The sequence below is a fragment of the Helianthus annuus genome, chromosome 3, assembly GCF_002127325.2.
Source record: "Helianthus annuus cultivar XRQ/B chromosome 3, HanXRQr2.0-SUNRISE, whole genome shotgun sequence".
In the NCBI taxonomy this organism is placed as follows: Eukaryota; Viridiplantae; Streptophyta; class Magnoliopsida; order Asterales; family Asteraceae; genus Helianthus; species Helianthus annuus.
The window spans coordinates 159,762,242-159,789,602 of record NC_035435.2 but is presented as its reverse complement, the minus strand read 5'-3'; the positions used below and the strand labels follow the sequence as shown (position 1 = coordinate 159,789,602).

The window sequence follows — 27,361 nt, the reverse complement described above, 5'->3', positions numbered from 1 at the left end:
GAACTAAGGTCATTACATGTATGTAAAGTAAACTAACTAATAGAAATCATCAAATCATGTGAGGATTGTATGTTTGGACAACCCAAGTTGTTCCATAATCACTCATGTATCAAAGACTATGTTTGACATGATTTGTGGGTTGAAACCCTAGACAAAACACCAAGTTTATGAGGTTTAATCCTCTGATTTCAAATGTCTCAACCTTGTTTTTAAGCTTAACCAACCATGGGATAAGTTGTAAGCATTAGGACAAAGGTATGAGATGTGTTGAACACAAGTTACATAGGTTTAAACAAGTTTTTGATGAACATAAAAACAAACAGAAAGTTTATGGACGATTTCGGGGCATTTCCAGGTCTGATTTCTCCAAGGAGAAGTCTAGGAATCGAACCCCATGATTATCCAAGTAAGTAGGAAAAAGAATCAAGTGATTTCGTTAAGAAATGAGTGAGTTATGCTCATTTTCGTGAAGGGGTGTCAATCTGCTCGAACCTTTGCTTTCAGCTACGGTTTGGAGGATGTTTTGAGAGTTTTTAGTGTTGCAAAAGTGGTAGGGAGGCTGGTTATAAGTGGTATTTATAGGGGGAAGGATTAGGGTTTCAATGGGTTGGGCTTTGGAAGTGTTTAGAAGGGGTTACACCTTGAAACTAGCCCACAAAACCCAACTATATGGGGCTGAATCTTGCTGAATTGGGCTGCCATATTTCTTTATTTTTTTTTTATTTTTTTTTAAAAACATTATAATGAGTAATTTTGTTAGTTAAGTTGTGTAATAATATGCAACAATGTTTCCCCTAACTTGTAACAAGGTGAAATATGAAATAAAACATGATTTAACTAGGTAAAAAGTGTAATGCACAAGTATGTAACATGTTTGTAAGTGACAAGTATATATCACATATTAGATGATTAACCGTTGTATAAATAAGCATATTATTAGGGGTTTTAGGTATCAACAATATAAGGACAAGCATGGACATGCATCGTGAATAAGTATCGTATAAGTATGAATTACAAATAAGGATTCGATGTACAATGAATTCGAACGTATGAACATGTATGAATATGTAGATGGTGAATTTAAAGAAATACGAATTTTATTATTGATATAAGTCTCGGATTTTACAACGGATACAACGAATAGACGACTACAAGAATGTAATACTTAAAAAAAATAGAAATACAAATAAGACTTTCTATTTATGGAAAGTACGTAGAAGCAGGGCGTTACAACTAGCTCCATTTTGATTAACAGAGTTAATCTTTTGGTATAACCCAAACACTACTGACCCATCAACCCTGTCATTAGTGTCCTTTAAGTCACTCCAGACTTCACTAGCAAGCCTAGAGTAAACTTGACCAACATATAATTCTTCAGAAACAGAATTGAGAATCCAAGTTAAAACAACAGAATTGCATCTATCCCAATGACTTGCTAGAACATCATCTTTAGTTGATTTGGTACAAGTACCATTAATAAACCCTAGCTTATTCTTAGCAGTTAAAGCAAGTTTCATAGCATTTTACCATACCACATAATTCTCAGTTCCTTTCAATTTGATATTAATAATAGTAAGACTACTAGAGTCACTAGTATGCAGGTATAACGGGTCACTTGCATCTAATTTACTGACCAAGGTGACAGAGGATTCACCTTGATTCTCTATATCAGGCATTATAGCACACAGTCACAATAAAGCAGATAATCACAAGTGTAGTAACAGCAAAGGAAACAGCCACACACACAAAAAAAAAACAGATAAACACAGAATCAGTAACAGCACAGCAAAAAGCAAGCAGAAGCAAAGGACAATAGGTCAGGGACGAAGCGAAGCCTGAACAAAGGTCCGATCAGAGGTTCATCACTCAAAAGGTGCCTCCGCAGACAATATTCAGGGAGCTTAAAGACACAGACAAATGTAACAGAGTGGACCCTCTCTGTATCCCAAATCAAACCGGTCTCACCTAAAAACCCGGTATCAATATGCCTAGACACAACAGTATAGAATAATGCAAACAACAAAAAAGAAGAAGGAATGGAAAGATCTCACAGTGTGTGCGTGCAAAGTCCAAAGGATCAAGACTTGTAACCTTCACTTAGGGTTACAAGAACTTGATCAGAAGACAGAAGACCAGATCTGTTGGTTTGCCCTAAAAGGGACCAACAAGAAGTTCTTCAAACAATTCGATGAGAAAACCCTAAAAATTAGGGTTTGGTATTTCCAACAGCGGCGCAGCAACCACGATCAAAAAATGGATCCAGGAAATAGATACGGCGGACCACCAAAGAACCACCACCAAAAAACAACCTTTAATTCAGAGTCCTTGGACTGAAACAACCGGAGAAACAGGCAACGAAGAGTGCAGCGGAAGATCACCAGAGCACCAAATTAACTTTGGGGCTCTGATACCATGTCAGAACTTCAAAGATTAAATTACAAAACAAGATAAAATGCAGTTTTATTAATAGGCTTCTTCGAATAACAGTACAAGAACACTAGCGAATCATCACATATTGACAGGCTTTACAAATGAATCAAAGGATTTGAAACAAGAACAAAGGATTCCTCCCGAATGTACGTGTGAGGGATCAGTAGATAATAGGGCTTTGAGAAGGAGAAACAATGAGATGCGGTGTGTGTAATCCCGAGACAACACCCCTCTTTTATAATGAAGCAATCGAGAAACCCTTAGCCCAATGAGCAGCCCACGAACATAAGCCCAGTTGGAACAAGAGACCAAAGGAAAAGAGCCTAGCACCATTGAATCACACCTCAAAGGAAACAAGATAAAAGGAAATATTAGAAACATTAAAACTGAAATAAAATATATATGATATTTTTAACAACCCATATACTCTTTTATTTATTTAGAAATTTCAAAAGTATTATATGTATCAACTTTTATATTGTTTATCATATTTAGAATATTTATTATGAGAATCCACAACATATATTCTTTGATAAAATATATTATGCTAAAGGAGAATCCACAACATATATTATTCCATAAAATATATTATGCTAAGAGAGAATCTACGCACAACATATATTTTTCTATAAAATATCTTATGCTAAGGGAACATATCACATATTTACTTAAAAACAATAATTATAAAAGTAGATTTTCACTACCCTACGTCATTATACATTTTATTAAGGGGGGCAGAGGTGTTTAAGATTGAATTATCCGGTTTTCGGTTATACAAAAATTCGATATCCGAAAATTTCAGATAGTGAATATCAAAATCCAATCCGTATCCGAAATTTCAGATATCCGAAAATCGTATATCCGAATTTTTGGATACAGATTCGGATATCCAAACGAATATCCGAATGCATGAAATATAAAAAAATGTTTTTTTTTTAAACTAAACCTATATCCGATATCCCAAATTTCCGACATTAAAAACTAAAAACATTCATGAATCCACGTCCGAATCCGATTATTTACAATATTTTTACTATATTTCAAATAAATATAAAGCTCGTATACTATATATAATTATAAAAAGTTAGTCTGCAGATATCGGATAATCGGATTATCCGAAAATTTTGAAATTTATATCCGAATTTGAATTCGAAAATTCGGATTATCTGAGTTTTGGATATCCGAGATATCTGAAATTTTAGATACTGATTTTCGAATATTTAGGATTCGTTTTTGGATCCAGATTTTTTTGTACATCCATATGAGGGGGAGGGGGAGGGGGTTGTTTCAGCGACAAAGTCTTTAAGGTTAGCGTAGAGCTCTCGTTAAAAGTCAAGGGGATTTTCGAAAGAAATATCGCATTTAAAAAAAAACGTACATATTTTTATTATTTAGTTTACAGAAACTTTGAGTGTATGTCCTATTTCATATATTAATGCTAATGTTAAATAGGGTTAGGATATAATAGGAAATTTATTTGGCTAAGAAGGCTAGGAAGTAATCTTAACCATCCATTTAGTTAATCAATGGCTAAGATTAAATAAGGGAAATTGAAGGGAAGAAAAGCGGCGCGTGGGTTTGTTTAGGGGCATTCTAGTCAATTCAAGGCAATAGTTTCTCTCTCCTCCAATTCTCCCCATTTTTTAAAAGTTAATACTCTTTCATACAACATTATTTTTTATAAAAACTGCACCAAAAAACGAGTGTTTTTTAATCTTTAAAACGAGTATACTATTGCTATATTTTCGGAAAAAAAAATTAAAACCCAGTTGCGTAAAACGCAATGGAAAAAACCCAGTTGCGTAAAACGCAATGAAAAAAAAACCTAAAATTGACATTTTTCTAAAACGCAATGCACAAAAAACACAAAGAAATGTCTTATTTGTAAAACGCAATGGCCAGAAAACACAAAGAAATGTCTTATTCCTAAAACACAATGGCCACAAAACACTTAAAATGTCTGTTTTCTAAAATGAAATGGACTGAAAACACATAAAAATATGTTTTACCTAAAACGCAATGCACAAAAAACACAAAGAAATGTCTTATTTATAAAACGCAATGGCCAGAAAACACTTAAAAATGTCTCCTTTCTAAAACGCAATGGCCTAAAAAAACATAAGAAAGTGTTCTCTCTAAAATGCAATGGACTGAAAACACCTAAAAATGTGTTTTACCTAAAACGCAATGACTAAAAACACTTCAAAAATGTGTTTTTCTAAAACGCAATGGCCAGAAAACACATAAAAATGTCTTAGTTCTAAAACGCAACGGCCTAAAAACACCAAAGAAAGTGTTTTCTCTCTAAAACACATTGAACCAGGACAATAGTTTTGTCTGTGAATTGTCTGAACTAGGAAGTAGGAGATCAAAAAGACTGTCTACGAATACAGTTTTCCAGAGACAATTTACAGAAAATTAAATATTCTGAAGCCCCGGACCCCGCCAAGATCGTAAAACGCATTGACTAAATCAAAAACCCAGATAATAAAAATGAAATTAAAGAATTTCTCACATGGATCGAAGTCGGTTTCTTCAACGATTGATGAAATTTGAATGATTGAAACACTTATCAGAGATCGAATCGAACAGATCGAATGATTATCTTCAAAATCACTAGAAAAAACGAGATTTTGTATGAAATTAAACTGGATTTTCTTCAAAAAAAAAAAAAGCTGAAGAACACGTTGATCGGGTGTTTGAATCATTGATTGGTGACGAAAATCGCACTATAATGTAGTGATTATTGAGATAGAAAGTGAAGAAATGGTTGAAGATGGTGGGTTTTGAAAATGGTGGGTTTTGATGTTACTGGGAAGAAGAAGGAAGAAAAAAAATGATAAGATTGACTAAAATACCCTTCTTCTTTGTTTTAAACTTTGCCACATGTCCTAATCCTATTGCTTCCTATACTTTCTAGGCAAAATAAACTTCCTATTTAATCGTCACCCATATTAAATATACTTAATAGATACATATATTTCTTTTAAGTTTATAACACTAAAAGTTTTTAGAGTAAACTGCCAAAATGGTCCTTGAGTTTTGGTTACTTTTTTCACTTTAGTTCAAAACTCAAACCTTTTGAATCTGTGTCACTGTGGTTTCAATTTTGTTCCCATTTTCATCCAAAATCAAAATCTGGTCAGATTTTTTTTTGTTAACATCCAGTTTTTTTTTTTGTCTTTTTCCCCCTTTTTAATGAATGGAAAAATGGTCTTTTAACGTTTTATTATAACAAATTAAAAAAAATCTAACCATTTCGCCCTTTGTTAAAAGAGAGGAAAAAGACAAAAAAAAATTGGATGTTAACTGAAAAATCTGACCAGATTTTGCTTTTGTATGAAAATGACAATAAAATTAAAACCACAAGGACCCAGATTCAAAAGGTTTGAGTTTTGGACTAAAGTGACAAAAGTAAACAAACCTCAAGTACCATTTTGTCAGTTTACTTAAGTTTTTATAAAAGAGAGAATTTGTATACAATATAATTATTTTTATATACAAATTCGTATGTAATGTTTAGTGTTTTGCAAATGATTTTTTTATATTAAATGGAACATAACTTTTGAAGATTTTCTATGTTGTAAATGCGAATGAGTCGAGTTGCTCCTAAACTACCCACACTAAAAACTTTTCTTTTGGATATTTTTTTTACAATTCCTTTTTATTTTTGTCGTAACCCCCGACCCCTGCCCAGGAGCGGGTGCCGCGAGCCAGTCAGATGGTATCGGTGTTTATTAATTTGGCAGCAGAATACATTAGGACCGTAGTTAGGAAATATTTTTATCAGAGTTAAACACCAAACTTTTATAATATTAAATGGGATAAAAACCCAAGTTTCCATTACAATATATTTATAGGGATAAACCCTAGTTTATTGAAAACAAAACTCATTTTTAATTATGTAACTTTTATAGCCACTTTTCCAAGCCTTCAGTGCTCTCCAGCTAGCTTCTATGAGCTTTCACATTTTGTTACCTGAAACGCATTTTAAAAAGGTTTTATCAGCAAGAAATACTGACGAGTGCATCCCAGTTTAATCAAAACAGTTTTACAACTTCACAGTATTGAGGGTATCCGCAATTACATTTGTTTATATCTACTCAATTACTCATTCAGTACTGTCAACACCTGACTTGTAAGTCATATTGCTCATTGGCTAACTCTTTGTCCAATGGTAACGTCTTTCACATTTTGTATACAAAACCCCAACATACCGGCAGTAATTGTAGAATCACAAATACTCAATTACTGTTAAGTGTCTATTTCAAAAATTTAAGGTTTTGGTAGAACATTTTGACTCACGAAGTAATTTATAAAAAGGTGGCAAAAAGCAGATGTACTCACATGGTTTACTTAGGTAAACTAAAGTTTTCTGGTGAATCTCCTGGTTATAATCTATTAAAATTAAACAATGCACAGGTGTTAGTAAAATAACCAAAATCATATTAACCGTACAACACGAGACAGAACTCCAATGACTGAGTCAGGCAGAGCCTTGACATGCATTACGAAGTCCTAGATCAATCGGGTGTAACACGAGAAAGAACTCCAACGACTGAGTCAGGCATAGCCTTGACATGCGTTACAGAGGCCTAGATCGATCGTGTAGGGTAACAAATAGGGTTATAATACTTACAACGAGGCAGAGCTTCGCTTTATAGGGGTATAATTTCTCAAGGGTTTTAGCCTACTAGTGATCAGAGAAAAGAAATAAATTTGAACGAGGAACAACTGAGTTCGACCACCCCTTTTATAGGCTGATCGGCCAGTCTGATGCGCCCCGCGACCAAGTTGGCTTCGGCCTTCGCGGCCCGCGAGAGCCCATGTGGCGTTTATAGCTTCGCCGAGTCAAGGGGGTAGCCCTGCCACGTGTTCGACGCGTGGCACAATTGTGTGCCGGACAAGTTTAGGCCGTTGCGCCCAGCGACAGACCCAGGGTGACTAGGTCGCGGCCCGCGAGCGACTCTATTATTTGTTTTTGTTTGATTTTTTGTAAATATTAGGGTATTTCGGGCTCGTTTCTCGCATACGGGGTATATAAGAAACGTTTTAGGGTTACGCTAAGGGTTCTAGGAGGGTTGTTATAATTTTGATCTAAATATACTTCAGCGTCGATTTTTTTTTGAATCGCTATAAAGAGTGTCTATACCAATTGAATTTTCGTAGCGAAACGCGTGGTAGTTTTGCTAGTTTCCATTATTTGTGCATGCTTTGTTATTTTATCATGCATTTTGTTATCATATCTTTTTGGAATATTGGATTTTTATAATCTCAACTATTTGTCGTTGGACGTCAGTAGTCCCAACTTAAAAAATAATCATTGGCAGTCCCAACTATTGACATATTAGCCACCAATGGACCCTGAGTAACAGATCACTAACGTCGTTAGTCTCCGGTCGCCGAGAAACCCTTTTGGACAGAAAAAGGTTTCTAAAGATCCGATTTAAGGTTACAAAAAGGTCTGAGACACAAATGTTGAGTTTTCCGGGCAAAAAAGTTGAGTTTTCCGACAAAAAAGAAGTTTTCCGGCGAAAAGGAGTTTTCCGACGACTTCAATAATTGGGGCTTTTACTAGAAAATGGTTTCTAAAGGTTCGTAATAAGGTCACAAAGAGGTTTGGGACGAAAATGTTGCGTTTTTCAGCCAAAAATGAGTTTTCCGGTTAAAAAATATTTTTCCGGCGATCAGAGACTAACGGTGTTAGGGTTCTATTAGTCAGGGTCCATTGGATGTCAATATGTTAATAGTTGGGATTGGCAGTGGTTACTTTTAAACTTAGGACTATCGACGGCCAACGAATAGTTGATATTATTAAAATCGAAATGTTGTTTTTACGTAGGAGTTATGGTTGCTAGTGCTCAACAATTAAGCAAGTGAAATCGATTAAATTAAGCCAACAAACACCACCGATTGCCTCCAAAGAGCGACTCTTTTCATTGATAATAAGTTAATAAAAACAATCCAAATAGTCCAAAGCGAAACCATAAACCTTGCGGGTTTATATACTACCGTATTACATTACAATACTAATTATTTGACACATAGTCAGATGCATTCATATTCAGAAAACAAGTAAACTTACGACTCAAGTAGATGATGCTTCAAGTTTTACAACTAGGACTTTCAGTTTCTGGTACAGGAATCAAGTTAAACGACAATACAAAGCGAAGCTTTCTGACTCACCTGACCACTCGGAATCATACGGCCTGTCTTGCAATACAAAGCGAAATTCTCGCAATTGTTGCTAAGCAAATTATAATTTCCAGATCCATTCGACTGTTTCAACAGACAGATGGCTCTGTTGATCACATCCTGGGGTGGATCTGATGGCGCACTGGTGCATGTGCCACGTAGGAATACGAGAGAAGCCATGCCTTCGCTCTCTCCATACAGATAGAGGCTCAGTGGACAGTCTTCGATGAAACAATTCAAACAAGAGATGGTTACACCACTCCCTGGTTGATGATATCCACAGTAGTAAGTGCATAAACACGAACCAGAACCACAACTGTGTCCACTTATAGGTTTTGAAAATTCACAGCCAGTGGAGTTGGAACCTGAAGATGAAAATAAACCACTGGAAGACAAGTTCAATCCAAAGAAAGAAGTAGCCTTTGCTTGATCGCTGGTTAAATGGATAACCTTGTTTTCACCGACATAAATACCTGTATTATGTGTTGTTTTACCATAGTTGAGGATATATTAGCTTTCACAAAATTTAATCTATATTAAGAGGGATCTTTATACAGATACAAATGATTAACAGTTTTGAGTATTTGAATGGAACATTAACTTGTCCAAACACTCATCTGATTGTAGAACACAAAGCAAAGACAGAGGGGATACACAGTTATAGCATACCGTGGTGGGTGTAAGTGAATCGAGCTCTCCAAACGAAAATGTGGTCTCCTGGCTTGATTTCATCTCGATGAACCATTCTGATTTCCGATTATTTACAGAGTGGTATACTCTCTCTATCTTACAAAGCCTTAGAATGTTTTAAATAAAAGAGTTAGTTTTGTTGTTATGTAAGATTAAATATATTACGTATTAATATTTAATCTATAGCCATCATAATCATTTGCATTATAGAGATCAAAATATATTAGAACCTATTATTTAATTAGTTGGTAATTGTTGATGGACCATATTACCCTTAGTAACTAATTAGGTTTCCTCCTGGGTGCTTATATAAGGAGAGTTATGTGGAGGTTTAGGGGTTACTCAGTTACACAATTACACCACCCCATTAGCCATAACATCATCACGAAACCTCCTCTCCAAACCGATATCCCTTTTCGGTTTTCTTAGCCCCATCATCAGTTAGCATCCTAAGGAGGAACCAGATCACCCTGACAAAGATGTCGAACTCAATGTCGTCTTCTCTCACTGGATTCTCCTCTGCACTGTCTGCGGTGACAGGTATGATTTATTGTTTTCCTTCATGTATAAACAGAACTGAACCAACATGTGGTATCAGAGCATATGTTGATTAGTCAGTTCTGTTTTCGTATCCATAATTCTGGGATTGAAACTTGGAAAACGGAATTTTTTTGAAACCTTATGAACCTAACAGCCGATTTCGAGTCATGGAGATCGACTCGAGATCTCTGTTTTCGGGAAAAAGATTAATTATATGTTCACCGAATTAACTGGATTATGTTTTTAGCCGAAATCTGTTTAGAAGTCTTAAAAGTTTCAGGTTTCGGGTTCCAGAATTTTATTTTTTTTATGATTAGCGTTCATCATGTTCATGAGAAAATTCGAAAATTCTATTATGTTTTGGAATGATTTAGGATTAATGGGTGTTTTTCCATGTTTGATCTAATTCTATCTTTTTAATTTTATTCGAAACTGTTATTAGATAAACAGTTACCATATTTTTCGAAACATGTTGATAAAATTAGATCATTTTAAAACAGGAAATAATATCTCATAATCCGTTAGATTTCGAATTTTCAGTTATGTTATCACAATTAACAGCTGTAACAGGAAGTTTCGAGATCATCAGATTGCGACTAGAGACCATCAGTCTCGACTCGAGACCATAAGGTCTCGACTCGAAATCATAAGGGAGCAAAAGGTCTACAACTCGAGACTATAACGTGCTGACTCGAGACAAAGGTCTCGACTCGAGACCATAACGTGATGACTCGAGACAAAGGTCTCGACTCGAGACCATAACGTCACAACTCGAGACCGTGGTTGCGACTCGAGACCATAACGTCATAACTCGAGACCGTGGTTGCGACTCGAAACCTCATTATTTTAGTTCGATCCGCGCTAACGGGTAGTTTGCTATTAAATAATTGGTTTTGTAATTTTTCAGTTAAATAATCAGAATCAGGTAATGTTTTGCAAAACCAGAATAGCTTAACTTGAATGAGCTTTTGATATATCATTTATGGCCAAAGCTGACTTGATACATCTACTTATTAGATAAACAGTTACCATATTTTTCGAAACATGTTGATAAAATTAGATCATTTTAAAACAGGAAATAATATCTCATAATCCGTTAGATTTCGAATTTTCAGTTATGTTATCACAATTAACAGCTGTAACAGGAAGTTTCGAGATCATCAGATTGCGACTAGAGACCATCAGTCTCGACTCGAGACCATAAGGTCTCGACTCGAAATCATAAGGGAGCAAAAGGTCTACAACTCGAGACTATAACGTGCTGACTCGAGACAAAGGTCTCGACTCGAGACCATAACGTGATGACTCGAGACAAAGGTCTCGACTCGAGACCATAACGTCACAACTCGAGACCGTGGTTGCGACTCGAGACCATAACGTCATAACTCGAGACCGTGGTTGCGACTCGAAACCTCATTATTTTAGTTCGATCCGCGCTAACGGGTAGTTTGCTATTAAATAATTGGTTTTGTAATTTTTCAGTTAAATAATCAGAATCAGGTAATGTTTTGCAAAACCAGAATAGCTTAACTTGAATGAGCTTTTGATATATCATTTATGGCCAAAGCTGACTTGATACATCTACTTATCATTCAAGTATTACGAAAGCTATGCTAAGTGTGCATCATAAGCATGAATGTTTTAATATCTGGCCAAAGCTGATTTAATTCTTTCATAGATGGCATACTTAGCAAGTGCATAACTAAAGTGATTGTTTCAATTTCTGGCCAAAGCTGATTTGTTACAACCACTTTGCACATATGCTTAAATGATTACACTTCTGGCCAAAGCTGTTTTGTCTTCGTTTAAGTAGAATTTTTAGTTAAGTCTATTATTTTGATGTTAGTAATAGACATTATCACAGCTTCATTATGTAAAATGGTCATTATTTTGCCTGCCTTAGTTTAACGTGCCCTTAGATCACATTAGGATTTCTTCCTTAGTATCATAACTTGCTCATCTTATTTCCACTATCAGCACCCAACTGCGGGATTCCACCTTTGACTGGTGATAACTTTGCTGCATGGAAGGATGCTCTCGTGCTTACTCTCGGCTTGCTTGATTTTGATTATGCTCTAAGAGAGAAAAAGCCAGCGGACCTTACCACTCAAAGTACTGCTGCTGAGCAGTTAACTCATGAAAAGTGGACGAGGTGTAACCGCATGTCTCTCATGTTTATGAAGCAATCCATAAGCAATGCAATCAGGGGAGCTATTCCTGATTCTGAAGATGCTAAAACCTACTTGGAACATGTGGAGGCTCAGTTCAAAGGGACGTCTAAGGCGCACGCTAGTACTCTTATTCTCAAGCTGGTGACAACTAAGTATGATGGGAGGAGCGGCATTCGCGAGCACATCATGATGATGAATGACATGGCCAATAAGCTGAAGGGGCTGGAAATGGAAATCAGTGATGGTTTCCTTGTTCATTTCATCATTACTTCGCTTCCTTCGTCCTTTGAAGCATTTAAGATCAACTACAACACTCAGAAGGAAAAATGGACGATGAGTGAGCTGGTCGCCATGTGCGTACAGGAGGAAGAGCGCATGAGGATGGATCGCACTACTGATGTTGCCAACTTCACCACCTCCAACTCTAAGAAAAGGAAGAACAATTATCAGAGGAAGGATGCTTCAAAAGTCCAAAGGCCTAATCCTAACTCTAATACAAGTACACCTTCCAGCTCTAAGAACTCCTTAGGCAGTATCCGCTGCAAGTTCTGTAAAAAGACAGGACACATGCAGAAGGAATGCCCTGACTTTAAGGAGTGGCTGGCTAAGAAAGGTAACGATTATTTTATGATACTTGAGTCCTATAATTTAAGTGTTCCTGCTAATTCTTGGTGGTTTGATTCTGGTTCTATGGTTCATGTTACCAATTCTACTCAGGGATTCCTTTCAATCCGGAAGCTGGAAAGAAACCAAAGAACGCTTAAGGTTGGGGATGATCGAGAATTAGAAGTGAAGGCCATTGGAACATTACAATTAGTTATGAAAACTGGTTTATGTATTAAACTTTATGATACCTTATATGTTCCTGAGGTAACTCGGAACCTTGTATCAGGACCAAAGTTAGACATGGACGGTTTTATTGTTTCCCATGGTCATCGCAAACTCTCTATCCATTATGATTCTGTTCTTTATGGTACTGGTGTTCTGGATGGAGGTCTCTATAGATTAGAACTAGATGATGGCTTTTCCAAATCTTTGTTGTCATATAACATTAATGAATCACTCACAAAGATGGAAGAGAAACGAGACTTAGAGACTTCATCCATGTTGTGGCATCAGCGTTTAGGCCACATTTCAAAAGAGCGATTAAATCGTCTCGTAAAGGATGAAGTCTTACCTCCTCTCGATTTCTCTGACTTTGGAACATGTGTCAAATGTCTTAAAGGTAAAATGACATTAGCGAATAAGAAAGGTGCCACTAGGAGCTCTAATTTATTAGAACTCATTCACACTGACATTAGTGGTCCCTACCAAATCGCTGGCATAACAGGACATACTTCATTTATCACCTTTATTGATGATTATTCTCGTTATATGTACTTGTATCTTATTAAGGAGAAATCTGAATCTCTAACAACTTTTAAAGATTATAAGGCTGAAGTTGAAAAGCAATTAGATCGTCAGATTAAAGTTGTGAGATCAGATAGAGGCGGTGAGTATTATGGAAGACATACTGATGTGGGTCAAGCTCCTGGTCCATTTTATGAGTTTTGTAAGGGCCAGGGGATTGTGAACCAATACACCATGCCTGGTACACCTCAGCAGAACGGTGTAGCTGAAAGAAGAAACCGTACCCTTATGAACATGGTGCGCAGTATGTTAGCCAACACTAACTTACCATTATTCCTCTGGACTGAAGCGTTAAAAGCAGCTGTTCATATACTCAATAGAGTTCCTTCTAAGTCTGTCCCTAAAACTCCTTATGAACTTTGGACAGGAAGGAAACCGAGTCTTAAATATATGAAAGTATGGGGCTGCATTGCTGAAGCAAAACTTTACAATCCTTTCCTAAGGAAACTTGACCCTAAGACAGTTACCTGTTTCTTTATCGGGTACCCTGAGAACTCGAAGGGTTATCGTTTCTATTGTCCTTCCCATGTCACCCGTATTGTTGAAACCAAGCGTGCCGCGTTCCTGGAGGATTTCAAGGTCAGTGGGAGCAGTACCAACCCTTATGAAGAATTGCAAGAAGTACAAGACGCGGGGGGGAGAGACTCGTCGCTTACCATTACTCCGATTACTCCTCTTGTACCCAATGCAACTATTGTACCTGAAGCTACTGCACCAACTCCAAATTCACCTCTACAATCAGAACCCATTATACCTCATGACGAAGGCACATCAAACGCTCAAAACCAAGACAACGCTGAACCCGATAATCCACTCAGGAGGTCATCCAGGCAAAGAAGGTCTCCTAATTGGGATGATTATGTTACCTACCTGACTGAAATGGATCCCGGAAAGCTCAATGATCCTATCTCTTACAATGAAGCCATTAGCAGTGATCAGTCTTCTGAATGGAATAAAGCAATGATTGATGAGCTTGAATCCATGAAGAAAAATGACGTTTGGGATTTGGTAGAATTACCCAACGGAGTCAAACCCGTAGGATGCAAATGGGTGTTCAAAACAAAACTAGATCCGAATGGGAACGTTGAACGCTACAAAGCGAGATTGGTTGCAAAGGGCTACACTCAGAAAGAGGGAATTGATTATCAAGAGACGTTTTCACCTGTCTCTCGTAAAGATTCATTAAGGATCGTCATGGCCCTAGTAGCTCATTTCGATTTAGAGCTGCATCAGATGGACGTTAAAACCGCTTTCCTTAACGGAGATTTGGACGAAGATGTTTACATGAAACAACCTGAAGGCTTTAAACCTGAGGGTCAAGAGCATCTAGTCTGTAAGTTGAAGAAATCCATTTACGGGTTGAAACAAGCATCACGTCAGTGGTACCTCAAGTTTGATGAAGTCATGAAGAGGCAAGGTTTTATGAAGAATCAAGTGGATCAATGCACCTACCTCAAGATGAGTGGGAGTGACTTTACTATACTTGTCCTTTACGTAGATGATATTCTATTGGCAAGTAATAGTTTAGATATGTTGCATGAGTCGAAGCGTTTACTCTCGCATAACTTCGACATGAAGGATCTCGGAGATGCTTCTTACGTCATTGGCATCGAAATTCACCGAGATAGACACAAAGGGATCTTAGGATTATCCCAAAGGGCCTACATAGATCGTGTCCTTACACGATACAACATGCAACAGTGCAAACCCTCCGTCGCTCCAGTAGTTAAGGGAGATGTTTTCGGTTCATTCCAGTGTCCGACAACAGAGGTTGAGAAGGAGAAAATGAGCCAGATACCTTACGCGTCAGTAGTCGGGAGCTTGATGTATGCTCAAGTCTGTACTCGTCCAGATATCGCTTATATTGCTGGAATGCTAGGCCGTTATCAGACTAATCCTGGCTTAGATCATTGGAAAGCAGCTAAGAAGGTACTTCGATATCTGCAAGGGACGAAAGACTATAAGCTGACTTATAGAAGAAGTGATCATTTAGAAGTGGTGGGCTATTCTGATTCTGACTTTGCCAAATGCAAAGATGACAAGAAATCCACTTCGGGCTATATCTTTATGTTAGCAGGCGGCCCTATCTCTTGGAAGAGTCATAAACAACAGTTGACCACAACTTCCACAATGATGGCAGAGTACATTGCTGTTTATAACGCAACCTGTCATGGAATGTTGCTTAGAAATCTGGTCGCTGGACTCAAAATCGTTAATTCCATTTCTAGACCATTGAAGCTTTACTGTGATAATTCAGCTGCCGTTAGTTTCTCGAACAGTAACAGTTCGACTGGAGCTGGTTTATATCTCGATACGAAATATCTATTTGTACGTGAACGTGTTGAGGAAAATAATCTTTGTATCGAGTATATTAGTACTAAGGATATGCTTGCGGATCCGATGACTAAAGGTCTCCCTCCTAAGGTTTACGAAGAACATGTTCGGAATATGGGATTTAGTAAAGACCTTATTTGAGCATATTGTACTAGCTTATGTTATATGATTAATGAAATTTCCTCAAGTTTGATTTTGTATGTCTGTTAGAATATGTTCAACCGGTATAATGGCATATAGACAAATAAAAGTTACAAATCAAACAAAGGGCTTACGCGTATTTTGATCATGACGATTAGGTTTTAAATTAAGGCTATAGTATGATTAATGGGGGTCCTGAGTCGCATAATGATTCAACGGCTGTATTTTTCTGCTATAGTACTTGTTTAAGGCTAAAATGAGTGTTAACTCCTGATCAGGCTTATCTAATACTCATAGTAAATGATTACTCGGCTAAGTGGGAGAATGTAAGATTAAATATATTACGTATTAATATTTAATCTATAGCCATCATAATCATTTGCATTATAGAGATCAAAATATATTAGAACCTATTATTTAATTAGTTGGTAATTGTTGATGGACCATATTACCCTTAGTAACTAATTAGGTTTCCTCCTGGGTGCTTATATAAGGAGAGTTATGTGGAGGTTTAGGGGTTACTCAGTTACACAATTACACCACCCCATTAGCCATAACATCATCACGAAACCTCCTCTCCAAACCGATATCCCTTTTCGGTTTTCTTAGCCCCATCATCAGTTAGCATCCTAAGGAGGAACCAGATCACCCTGACAAAGATGTCGAACTCCATGTCATCTTCTCTCACTGGATTCTCCTCTGCACTGTCTGCGGTGACAGGTATGTTTTATTGTTTTCCTTCATGTATAAACAGAACTGAACCAACATGTTATGTAATTTAATTACTAAAACTAAATACAAGTAATAGTTAAAAGTCGAGGTTTTTTTTTTTTTTTTCAAAACTAAGGGTTAGGGATGGTTATCACTCACCATCTATTTATCACTCACAAAATCCAATCAATTTCCGCCATGTCATCAACCATTATTCTATCACTCACAACCTTTTTTAGTGGAAATGCCTATCGCTCACAACACCCAACAATAACCTCACATCCTTCCATTTATCACGCGTCAATTTTATCACAGAAATTAAAATTCACGCGTTAAAGTTTGTTGGTGACGGTGGTTTGTGCCATTCTTCCACGCGTTGAAAATCTTCATCACGGACAAAAAAGCCACCGCCCCGGGTGGCCTAACACCATTATTCACAACTAGCGTCGGCTTGACCAAAATTTGAAAAATAATGCGATTTCTGTTTGAAATGGCGATTTAGTAAATGTTGAAGGCTTGTAAGACTAGATGTCAGGGAATGTAAGAGAGCAATCACTATTACCAATAGCAATTTCTAGCACGAAAAACTAAATCACCATTTTGAATGGCGATTTTTGACACGGGACTAAATCGCCATTTTAAACGGTAATTTTTGCCAAAAAAAAAAAAAAGTAAAACACCATTTTGAACGGTGATTTATTGCCACGTTCAATTTTGTGTAATTTTTTAGATGCCCTTTTCATACATAAAAGACAACGCTTTTTGTAATTCTTTTTCTTTTGTCCATGTGTATTTTGGAAATATGATGCTAAGTTGTTTGACTTTCAAGGCTTTGTGGTATACTTTAAGCTTTTTTAACTTGATCTATGTGTCATATCAAGTTATCAACCATTTTTTCCTATTTCACTATGTCTTATTTCAAGGAAATGGTTTAAGACAAAATTGCACAAATCAACTTTTATGTTATATCTAAACTACACTTCATACATTTCACTATGAAATCGGCCAAACTCAACCTTTATGTTTATGTTTTGTTAAATTTTATAACCTTTACAACTAACGTCGTCCAAAAACTCAGTAACTTACGTCACATGCTTTGCATGTGAGGTTACTATGGTCTTTTATAACATAAAGGTTGATTTGTGCAAAAATATTATACATAACATAAAGATTGATTTATGCAAAAATATTATATATAACATAAATGTTGATTTATACAAAAATATTATTATACATAAAGAGACCATTACACCTGCCGTTCCATACCCTCTTTTATTCACACATTTTTGACAATGTTTACATTGTGTGTGTTGTGAAGGATAATCAAAGAAGATCAAAAGAAAGGACTGAATCTCATTGATTTATTTCATTGAATTCTAACTTTTACGGTTACAATGCAAAGATTAAATATAAAACCAAAGACACATAAAAAGGAAACCTAATAATAGCAAATCTCCTAAATCACGACAGAATAGGAAACATAATATTTCTTTTCTTTAACACTCCCCCTCAAGTTGAATTATGGGATTTTCAAAATTCAACTTGGCCATTTGGGTTTTGGCATTTGGTTTTGATTTGGGTTTTCGGTTTTTTTTTGGGTTTTTGGTTTTTGGGTTTTTTGGTTTTTGGTTTTTGGGTTTTGTTTTTTGTTTTTTTTTTTTTTTGTGTGGAAACGTAATACTTCGCCTTTTAGGATGCTCAGTGCCACGTCCATCCATCCTGATCTTCAACCTCAGATGTGCATTCATTTTGAACACTAATTATTTGTTTAGAAGCATTACTGTCGCCATCCTTCTCATCGCTGTTGTTACCTATGGCAATGACAACCTTCCCCTCTTGATTCGGGTTCTTAGTTTTGTAGTTGTCACTCCACCAGTCAGGGAAACCAACGATTTTAAAGCACTACTCTTTGGTGTGTCCCCTCATATCACAGTGACTACATTTCAGTTTGGATTTGTCGATTCGGGATGATGATTTTCCAGTGAAGTCTGACCGCCGCTGTCCCTTCGTGATTAACCCCTGTCCATCGATTTCAGTGATTTCTCCAGCGACAAGCCCCGCTGCCACGCCGGACTGAGAAGTTTCAGAGATGGTACCAAGGATTCCTTGATGTGCCATCTCCTTCCTTACAGTTGCGTAGGTTTGCTCAACCGAGGGAAGGGGATCCCACCGAAGGATTTCTCTTTTGACTGGGTCAAACTTCCTATCAAGAGCATTCAGGAATTGGAATAATTTTTGTTCAGACCTGATATTGTTATATGTTGCTATGTCAGCAGAGCAGGTCATTGGATTCGGATCCCTTCGATCTATTTCTCCCCAAATTCCTTGTAACTTGATCCAGAAATCTTCAAGGGCGGAGCCGTTTTGCTTGAGTTCGTTTGCTTTGACTTGTAAATCGAAGGTTTGTAGTTTATCTTTCCCACTGCTATATCTTTCCCACAACGCCTTCGCAGTGGGGAACTCGGTGAGGTTACCGGCTAACCCTGGTTCAATGTTTTGTATGAGCCACGAGAACACGACTAGATCGTCCTGTTCCCACTGCTCGTATTGTTCATCTGACGGATCTGGTGGGGCAGGTTTTCCTATAATATGGCTCAACAGGCTCTTAGATTTTCCCCCTATAGCGACTCGAATCATTCGAGCCCATACAACGTAATTTTGACTATTCAGCTTGATACTGATCTTCAGGCTATCGGATAAGGTTTGTTTTGGTGTTTGAGATAGGGTATTAAGGTTGGTTCGAAGAAGATTCGCAAGTTGAATTGCGAGATCGTCATTGTTGGTACGGTTGTTTGGGCTATCATCTCCGGACATGGCAGCTGTGTAAATGCTGGACACTTGAACTCGCGTTCAAGATTTATCAATTACGCTGGATAATCGAAGCCGGGCCCGTTCTCTTATCGGCGTATTTATTAAATACACCGTGCCACTTGAACTCGCGTTCAAGATTTAAAGCCGCCCGAAAAAAACAAATCCGCTACGGGCGTATTTATCACAAAAGGAAACTCCAAGGTTAGGGTGTTTATCGCAAAAAAGGAGGTGGCGTATTTCTCAAAAAAGGGAATTAGGGTTTTGCAGAGAAGCGGCGGTTCAATGGAGATCAACGGGACTTTTTTATCAGGACCGAATTTAGGGTTCTGCAGATCAATGGGACGGTTGTGAGACTGTAGTCGTGAAGCTAAGACAGGTTCTAATGTTTTTCAGATCCGATTGAATAACCACACGCCGTCTGTTGAGAGCTTCGCCGTAACTTCGCCGGAACTGAGTGACGATCTGAGTTGAGCGGATTGAATAACTGATTCGCCGGAGCTTTTAGGGTTTTGTGCGGTGGCGGCGCTACTGGCTTGATATCGGTGGCTGCTGCTGCTGCTGTTGTTCGATGAAAAGAAACTTGCAGGTTTGATTTTGGAACTTGGATTTTGATTTTGGTTTTGTTTTTTCTGGTTTGAGATTGGATTGATGATGAGCAAACACACCAAGGATCAGAAACTCTGCTCTGGTACCATGTTGTGAATGATAATCAAAGAAGATCAAAAGAAAGGGCTGAATCTCATTGATTTATTTCATTGAATTCTAACTTTTACGGTTACAATGCAAAGATTAAATATAAAACCAAAGACACATAAAAAGGAAACCTAATAATAGCAAATCTCCTAAATCACGACAGAATAGGAAACATAATATTTCTTTTCTTTAACAGTGTGTTCTACGTTCATGAACAGGTCTGTCGTTATTTAACTGGGTATTAAATGGGCAAAGCTATCTGCTTAGTGACAATTTTTTTTTTTTACTGTTTTCCTTTTCTTCACCAGTGATCAAGAAAAGGCCAAGTCTGATGTTGGAACTGGATGGAACTTGTCTTCTAGTCTTCCAATTCCATCTTTATGGACTCCCTCAACATAATTGCGATCCCGGTTCATTTTTATGCACTTACGAATGTGGATTTCATCAACCAGAGAGTGGAATAACCATCTCATGTTTGAATTGATTCACTAGAACTGGATCACTATACCACTATCAGTATGGAGTGAATAAATGGATGCATATGTCCAGAATCCGAGGTGGCATTTGCACCGTTGAACCATCGGATCCTCGCCAAGATGTGATCGATAGAGCCATCTATCTTTTTAAACAGCAAAGGGATTTGAAGATTATAATGTGGCTAGAAACAACTGCGAGGATTTCGCTTTGTATTGCAAGACGGAGCTTATGATTCGAGAAAAGCTCGCTACTGGAGGCAGTGATCAGGTGAATTCCATCCTTAAAGCATCATGGAATCCCGCTCTTGAATCAGTGTTTCTAAAAGTTGTGTTTAGAACCCCTCTGAGTCCAGTCATGGTAGCGGTCACACTTGGGCGGTATTCTTGGGATAGATTTCAAACCGACATTGGTGTTCGAGCTGGTGTTATTAGGCCATGTTTAGTGGTCAAGCCCCATAATGCCTCATAAGGGGGTTATGTAACAAGTGGCAAAATATGTAAGAGAGAGGGGTTATACAAGTCGAGTGTGTAGTGGAAAGGGGGTTATATAGCCCCTTCAATTATACATACATATGTAAGTAAATATATGTGTGTGAGAGACAAACAAATCATAACTCCGTTATAATTTTCGCGAGAATTCGATTTGGGCTGTGCATATAACGCCGCCCATAATGGTGTTTCCAGGCGCCATGGGGCGTCATGTTCTCCTATGGCGTGATATACCACCCCACTATGAAGGGTCTTAAGGTTAGGGTGGAAGATGTTGGAGCGTGGCTATGAACAAACCTGTGGAATGTAACTGGCACATCATGTAATCGATAAACTCGTGGTTTTTTATGCTAACTGTTTACTTTTTGTAAGGACTTGGGATTTCCCAAACGTTGTAATTTGAGACGGGTTTTTCATTTTATCAGTCGCTATATTAATGTTGTTATTTTAACAATATCATTTAGTATTTGATGCCCAAAAACTTGATTTTAATTACTTCAATAAGTATATGAACAGACCATGGTTTTATATGCATCTTCTATATAAAATTGATTGAACGAAGATAAAAGCTTTAAAAGTAAACAACAGCGTAAAAGAAGAAGTGAAAAAAATGTGGCTTCGCCCGGGTTCGAACCGGAGACCTTCAGTGTGTTAGACTGACGTGATAACCAACTACACCACGAAACCATATTTGTTAAAGTTAATTATAATCCTTAGATAAATGAATTCGTTTTAAACCCAAATCCAAAAGGATGATGTGATTTTATGAATTGGTAAGGTGTACCTGGATTTGAAGAATCGAAAAAAGGGTTTGGGTTTAGATTACAAGTCTATAAAGAAACTGTTGATTGGAAATGGAAATCTTCATGATAACAAGAAAGGTGAAACTCTTTTTTTTTTTTTTTTGCATATAATATTAGTTTTGATCCAAGTCTTTTGGAGTTTTGGGTGGTCTTTCATGTCCTTCTTAGAGTTAATAAAGAGCAATCCGAAAGAGGATTTATATATTCATTCAGCTTGTTTAGGCTTGTTAAAAATATCAATTGGCTTATATTAATGATGTGTTATAATTTAACACATACATAATATATATTTATGGTTTATGCTTATATTATGTTGTGGCTGTAACTAATGGTGTCTTTTATTTTTGTGTGAGAATATACTTCAATATATATGGAGTTGGGCTTGGAAGTGCTGAATTGGGCTATGCTTATGCTTTGGAAGTGCTGAATTGGGCTATGCTTATGCTTTGGAAGTGCTGAACTGGCCTATCCTTTAGCCAAGAGGATGATTTGCTCCTAGATTATCATATTTTGATTCTACTTCTTTATATGTTATCTATATATTGTATCCTTGTGAGTACAAATATATGGTTGACATTTACCAATCTAATTTGATAGCAGTAAAACCTCATTTAATTTCTTCTATCAGACTATAAACCGGTGTACAACTTTTCAAACCTTACAGTGTGTGGTTAGGGTGTGTAGAGATATAGTGAGAGGGATGAGTAGATCATACAGCATTTTCAGGTGAGAGATAGTGTTCGATGGGTCACAGTCTGTCATTACTCCTCACACAATCTTTGTATCTCATAATAAGGTTCTCATAATTAGTTTTTCAAGCTCCACCATCACCAATAAATGTAAAATTTGGCAGCAGTTTTTTTTAACGGTAGATCAACTGGATTTCCAGCTTACTCCAAAGGGCTAGCATATGCTGTTTAAACCTTCACCCCAAGTTCGAATCCCTCCCAGAGGTGTTCTCCTATATTTACATAATTTTGCACTTAGTAGGAATCGAACCTGAGACCTCCTCAGGAGGAAACCACTTAGTGAAAAACCCCCTAACCAACTGGGCTATACCATATTGGCAGCAGTTTAGTGTCCTCTCTGCTTGCTCCTACCTGCTATATATGTAAATCATCAAAATAAATAAGGAAAAAGAAAACTAAAAAGGAAATTGCTTCAAATTTTCCAATAATTAAAAAAATGCAAGTGTTCATGGGCAATTGGGCATGAGGTAGAATACTAGTGATGTGCATCAACAACCAAAAGTTGCATTTTGAGACAGGGAGCAATATATTATCTACCATAAGTCATAACAACCTATATAGATAACAATTTTCACAAGAACAGATGAGGTCATAATATGAGAAAAAAAGTGCAAACTGAAAAAGTTTTTGGGTGATTCCAGTAATCTAGAATCAGCAATAACCACTTGTTCGGAGCGTAACAATGAATGCGGCTGCTACTGCTGCTTCTCATATATCTGCATGTAAGCCTCAGATACTCCAACCGTCTCCGGAAGTGTTTCAGCAACATGAAGATCTTGCATCTCATACCAGACCTCTTCTGACTTGCACTGAACAAACACCCTATATGATCCTTCACCTGGTTTGCCATCATGAACTATGTTTGCAACCAAATCATACTTATTCGATGTAGGTAATGGTAGATAGTCCTTCAGTTCCAGATTCTTCACTGGGAAATTAACAATGGTTGGATTTTTCTCCACAAAGAAATCATTCTTTGTAAAGCGTCGCATGTGAAGGATAAGATACCGTGGAAGTCTTGTAACACGATACCTCACACGCGCTACTTCATTTACAGTCTCCCCATCAAATTTCTTAAATATGTTGAAAAGTGAAACTTGAGGAATCGTGTCGTTACAAAGTGGTGGTGCTGGCAAATCCAGTCCAAGCATCAAAAATGGCATCCGACTTGCATCAGCACCGTCTTTCACAACCTCCAATTCTCCCTGAAAACACTGATGAACAATGTTGTTGTTCCTTATCCTTGAATTACTTTTAAGGTCTGCATGGATGGTGTTCAGAAGCCATGACATAAACTCAACAGGATCAGACTGCACACCTATACGAAACCGCAAACTACTGGCCTTCATAACCGCTTGCAAAAACTCATGAGGACTAACATGTCCTTTAAAGTTCTTCGCATGCCATATCTTCCTCGTGAGCTCACCAAACCGATGAACCAGTATCGATTTACAGTCCTTGTAATTCTCAGGAATGAGAAAAAAGTTTCTAAACGGAGTCACTCGCATTAAAGACTGAATAACAACATTAACAAAATCAGTCTCCTTAATGTTATTAAGCCCCACCATTCCAGGAAGATAATATTGAGACCCATCAAGCGCCCTTGACCATTGAGGGTTTTTATCAAGTTGTAGAACTAGGTCTGTGTTAAACCTTGGATTAAGAACACCTCGGATATCGTCCAATGAAGGGTCGATGATTTCGTAACCATCGGGCAGGCAGTATACCTTTTCTGACCGGAGATTGATGAAGACATGGTGCCCGGCTTCAAGGCTGTGAGTGTATGCATGCGACTTGTGGCCTCTGCCTTGGAAATATTTACCGCATACTAAACATGCATAGACGTTAAGGTTTGATAGAGAGACCGAACAACACTTTTCGAAGTCGAAATCCAAAACCTGGCGATTAACTGTATCAAGATAAGGACATGAAGATGTTTCAACTACTTTCTGCTTCTTGATCAGTTGTTGTTTTTCATAGTCTATAGTGTTTTGGCGCTTCATTGTCATCAGATCTGATTTGCGAAGAAGATCAAAGAGATGATTCAGGAAGAAAGAAAAAGGTGATGATGAATGGGATGACGGTAGGTTAAATAAGATTTGGGCAAAGGGCAAACGAAGAGAACCGCCTCTCTCTCTCTCTCTCTCTCTCTCTCTCTCTCTCTCTCTCTCTCTCTCTCTCTCTCTCTCTCTCTCTCTCTCTCTCTCTCTCTCTCTCTCTCTCTCTCTCTCTCTCTCTCTCTCTCTCTCTCTCTCTCTCTCTCTCTCTCTCTCTCTCTCTCTCTCTCTCTCTCTCTCTCTCTCTCTCTCTCTCTCTCTCTCTCTCTCTCTCTCTCTCTCTCTCTCTCTCTCTCTCTCTCTCTCTCTCTCTCTCTCTCTCTCTCTCTCTCTCTCTCTCTCTCTCTCTCTCTCTCTCTCTCTCTCTCTCTCTCTCTCTCTCTCTCTCTCTCTCTCTCTCTCTCTCTCTCTCTCTCTCTCTCTCTCTCTCTCTCTCTCTCTCTCTCTCTCTCTCTCTCTCTCTCTCTCTCTCTCTCTCTCTCTCTCTCTCTCTCTCTCTCTCTCTCTCTCTCTCTCTCTCTCTCTCTCTCTCTCTCTCTCTCTCTCTCTCTCTCTCTCTCTTTTTTTAATTCTCTCACCCACGATTATTAGGGGTAGGGGTGGTCATCACCCATCACTCATTCATAACTTCCAATCAAGTTTCGTCATGTCATCAAACATTATTCCATCACTCACAATCTTTTTTCGTGGAAATGTCCATCATTCACCACCACACCCAACAATTTCTCTCAAAACCAACAAATTCCCTCACCACCCATACCTCATCACGCGTCAAAAAAATAACGCGTTCTAAAACTGGGAGCGTGAAAAATGAAGGTGGCGATGGTGTTTTGAAAATTTCCACGCGTGATAAAAGCCCATCACGGGGTTTTGTTCTTCCACCCCGGTTCGAGTTTTTTTACTGATATGCTGCTGATTTGAAAATATTAATCACAAATAATGCCTCGTTCAGATTTATTTCACAAATAATGCCCTCGCAATTGGAAATGGTGAATTCTTAAAGGCCCTAGACTTGTGTACGTGAATAATCAGAATGATCAGAACGTGTAAGAGTCCAATGATTCGGTGCAGGTACCGTTCCTGTTATTATTGGCGAAATTCTGCATAATTGCCGATAGTAATGGCGATTTCTGCAAATTTACTGCATTAAAGCCATTTTATTGGCGAATGCTGCACAGTTTCCATTCGAATTGGCGAATTTTGCCATTTTACTGCATAAAAGCCATTTGTATTGGCGAAAAAGTTGAAGAAATTATGCACAATTTCCATTCGAAATGGCGACTTCTGCACATTTCCACTTTAATTGGCGAAAAGTTTTATTTTTCTGCATATATTTCTGCCATTTTACTGTTTAAAAGCCACTTCAATTGGCGAAAAGTTGAAGAATCCTACAAATTCTGCACAATAGCCATTTGAATTGGCGAAAAGTGCATATATTTATGCCATTTTACTGTTTAAAAGCCACTTCAATTGGCGAAAAGTTGAAGAATCCTACAAATTTTGCACAATAACCATTTGAATTGGCGAAAAGTGAACCTTTTTCTACACAATTTCTATTTTAAATGGCGAAAAGTTCAACTTTTCTGCACAATTGCCATTTGAATTGAAAAGTAGCTAATTAGCCATATTGGCGAAAAGTTAACAAAACCTGAAAAGTATTGCACCAATATCCATTATGAATGGCGAAAAGAGCAAAATTGCTGAAAAGTTCTGGAAAAGGAGTTCAAAAATATTGATAGGAATTGATTATTGTAATGTTGCCAATAAAAACTCCGAATTTTTTCCATCAGTCTCATTCTAGGGGACCATTGTTCAAGTTCTCACTTTCCCACCACATTTTCTAAGTTTTAGAAAGTATCTAATTTTTTTTTATCAATTCTCCATTTGTAATGGCGATTCGTTATAGTGGTGGTCCCCTAAACAGGGAGCTGTTGTTTCTTAGTGGTACAAGAGACCACAGAGCCGATTACATTTTTTCGGATCCTACGGCATTGGCAGACGATGGGTTATTACGAGTTAGAAGAGGAAACGAGAAGCTATGGAATTTTATTCGGCAGGAAAAACCCTTTCCACCCAAAGTAGTGGAATATATAACTTTGGGTGGTTTTGCTGGAGTTATCATGGTTGATAACCGAAGGATTGATAACGGGTTGATATCAGCCTTAGTAGAAAGATGGCGGCCTGAAACGAACACATTTCATATGCCATTCGGAGAGGTAACGATAACACTACAAGATGTGGAAGTCTTGTGGGGTTTAAAAGTTGACGTCCATGAGGTTTGTGGCACTGAAGAGAGTTATACAAAATCTGAGATTCAGGAAAAATTTTATAGTTTAACTGGAATTTTTTTGGAGGATAAAGCTATTTTAAATAATAAAAAAAAATTAACATGCCATATGTTTTAAATGCTTTAAAGTCAATAGTTTTTCCCGAAAATCCAATTGATCACGAATGTCTTCAACGCGCCAGGACGATTATTTATCTTCTAATTGGTTCTCATTTATTCCCTAGTTCTGGGTCTCAGTGTGTCGATATGGATATATAGGCTTCTTAGAAGATTTATCCATATGTGGGGCGTACAGTTGAGGAGGTGCGGTTTTGGCCTATTTGTATAATCAACTAACCCGGGCCACAAGTATTAGAACCCATGAGATTAGTGGT

At 37.6% G+C, this 27,361-nt stretch overlaps 2 protein-coding genes and 1 non-coding gene across 3 annotated transcripts; all 3 read right to left on the bottom strand.

Annotated features, from left to right (window-relative positions):
* Window positions 1-8,477: 8,477 nt before the first annotated feature.
* LOC110930474 lies at window positions 8,478-9,417 on the bottom strand. Its single transcript, XM_022173775.2, has 2 exons — window positions 9,295-9,417; window positions 8,478-9,098 (listed from the first exon to the last, which is right to left on the bottom strand). The coding sequence occupies exons 1-2, from the start codon at window positions 9,368-9,370 to the stop codon at window positions 8,581-8,583; spliced, it is 594 nt and encodes a 197-aa protein (XP_022029467.1). The 5' UTR covers window positions 9,371-9,417; the 3' UTR covers window positions 8,478-8,580.
* A 12,287-nt stretch (window positions 9,418-21,704) lies between these two features.
* On the bottom strand, window positions 21,705-21,778 carry TRNAV-AAC. The gene has a single exon. It is a non-coding gene; the product is annotated as a tRNA-Val (tRNA).
* Window positions 21,779-23,337: 1,559 nt separating this feature from the next.
* LOC110932454 (U4/U6.U5 tri-snRNP-associated protein 2) lies at window positions 23,338-24,646 on the bottom strand. Its single transcript, XM_022175787.1, has one exon. It carries the CDS (start codon window positions 24,644-24,646, stop codon window positions 23,339-23,341), a length of 1,308 nt encoding a protein of 435 aa, XP_022031479.1. The 3' UTR covers window position 23,338.
* Between the last annotated feature and the right edge of the window lie 2,715 nt (window positions 24,647-27,361).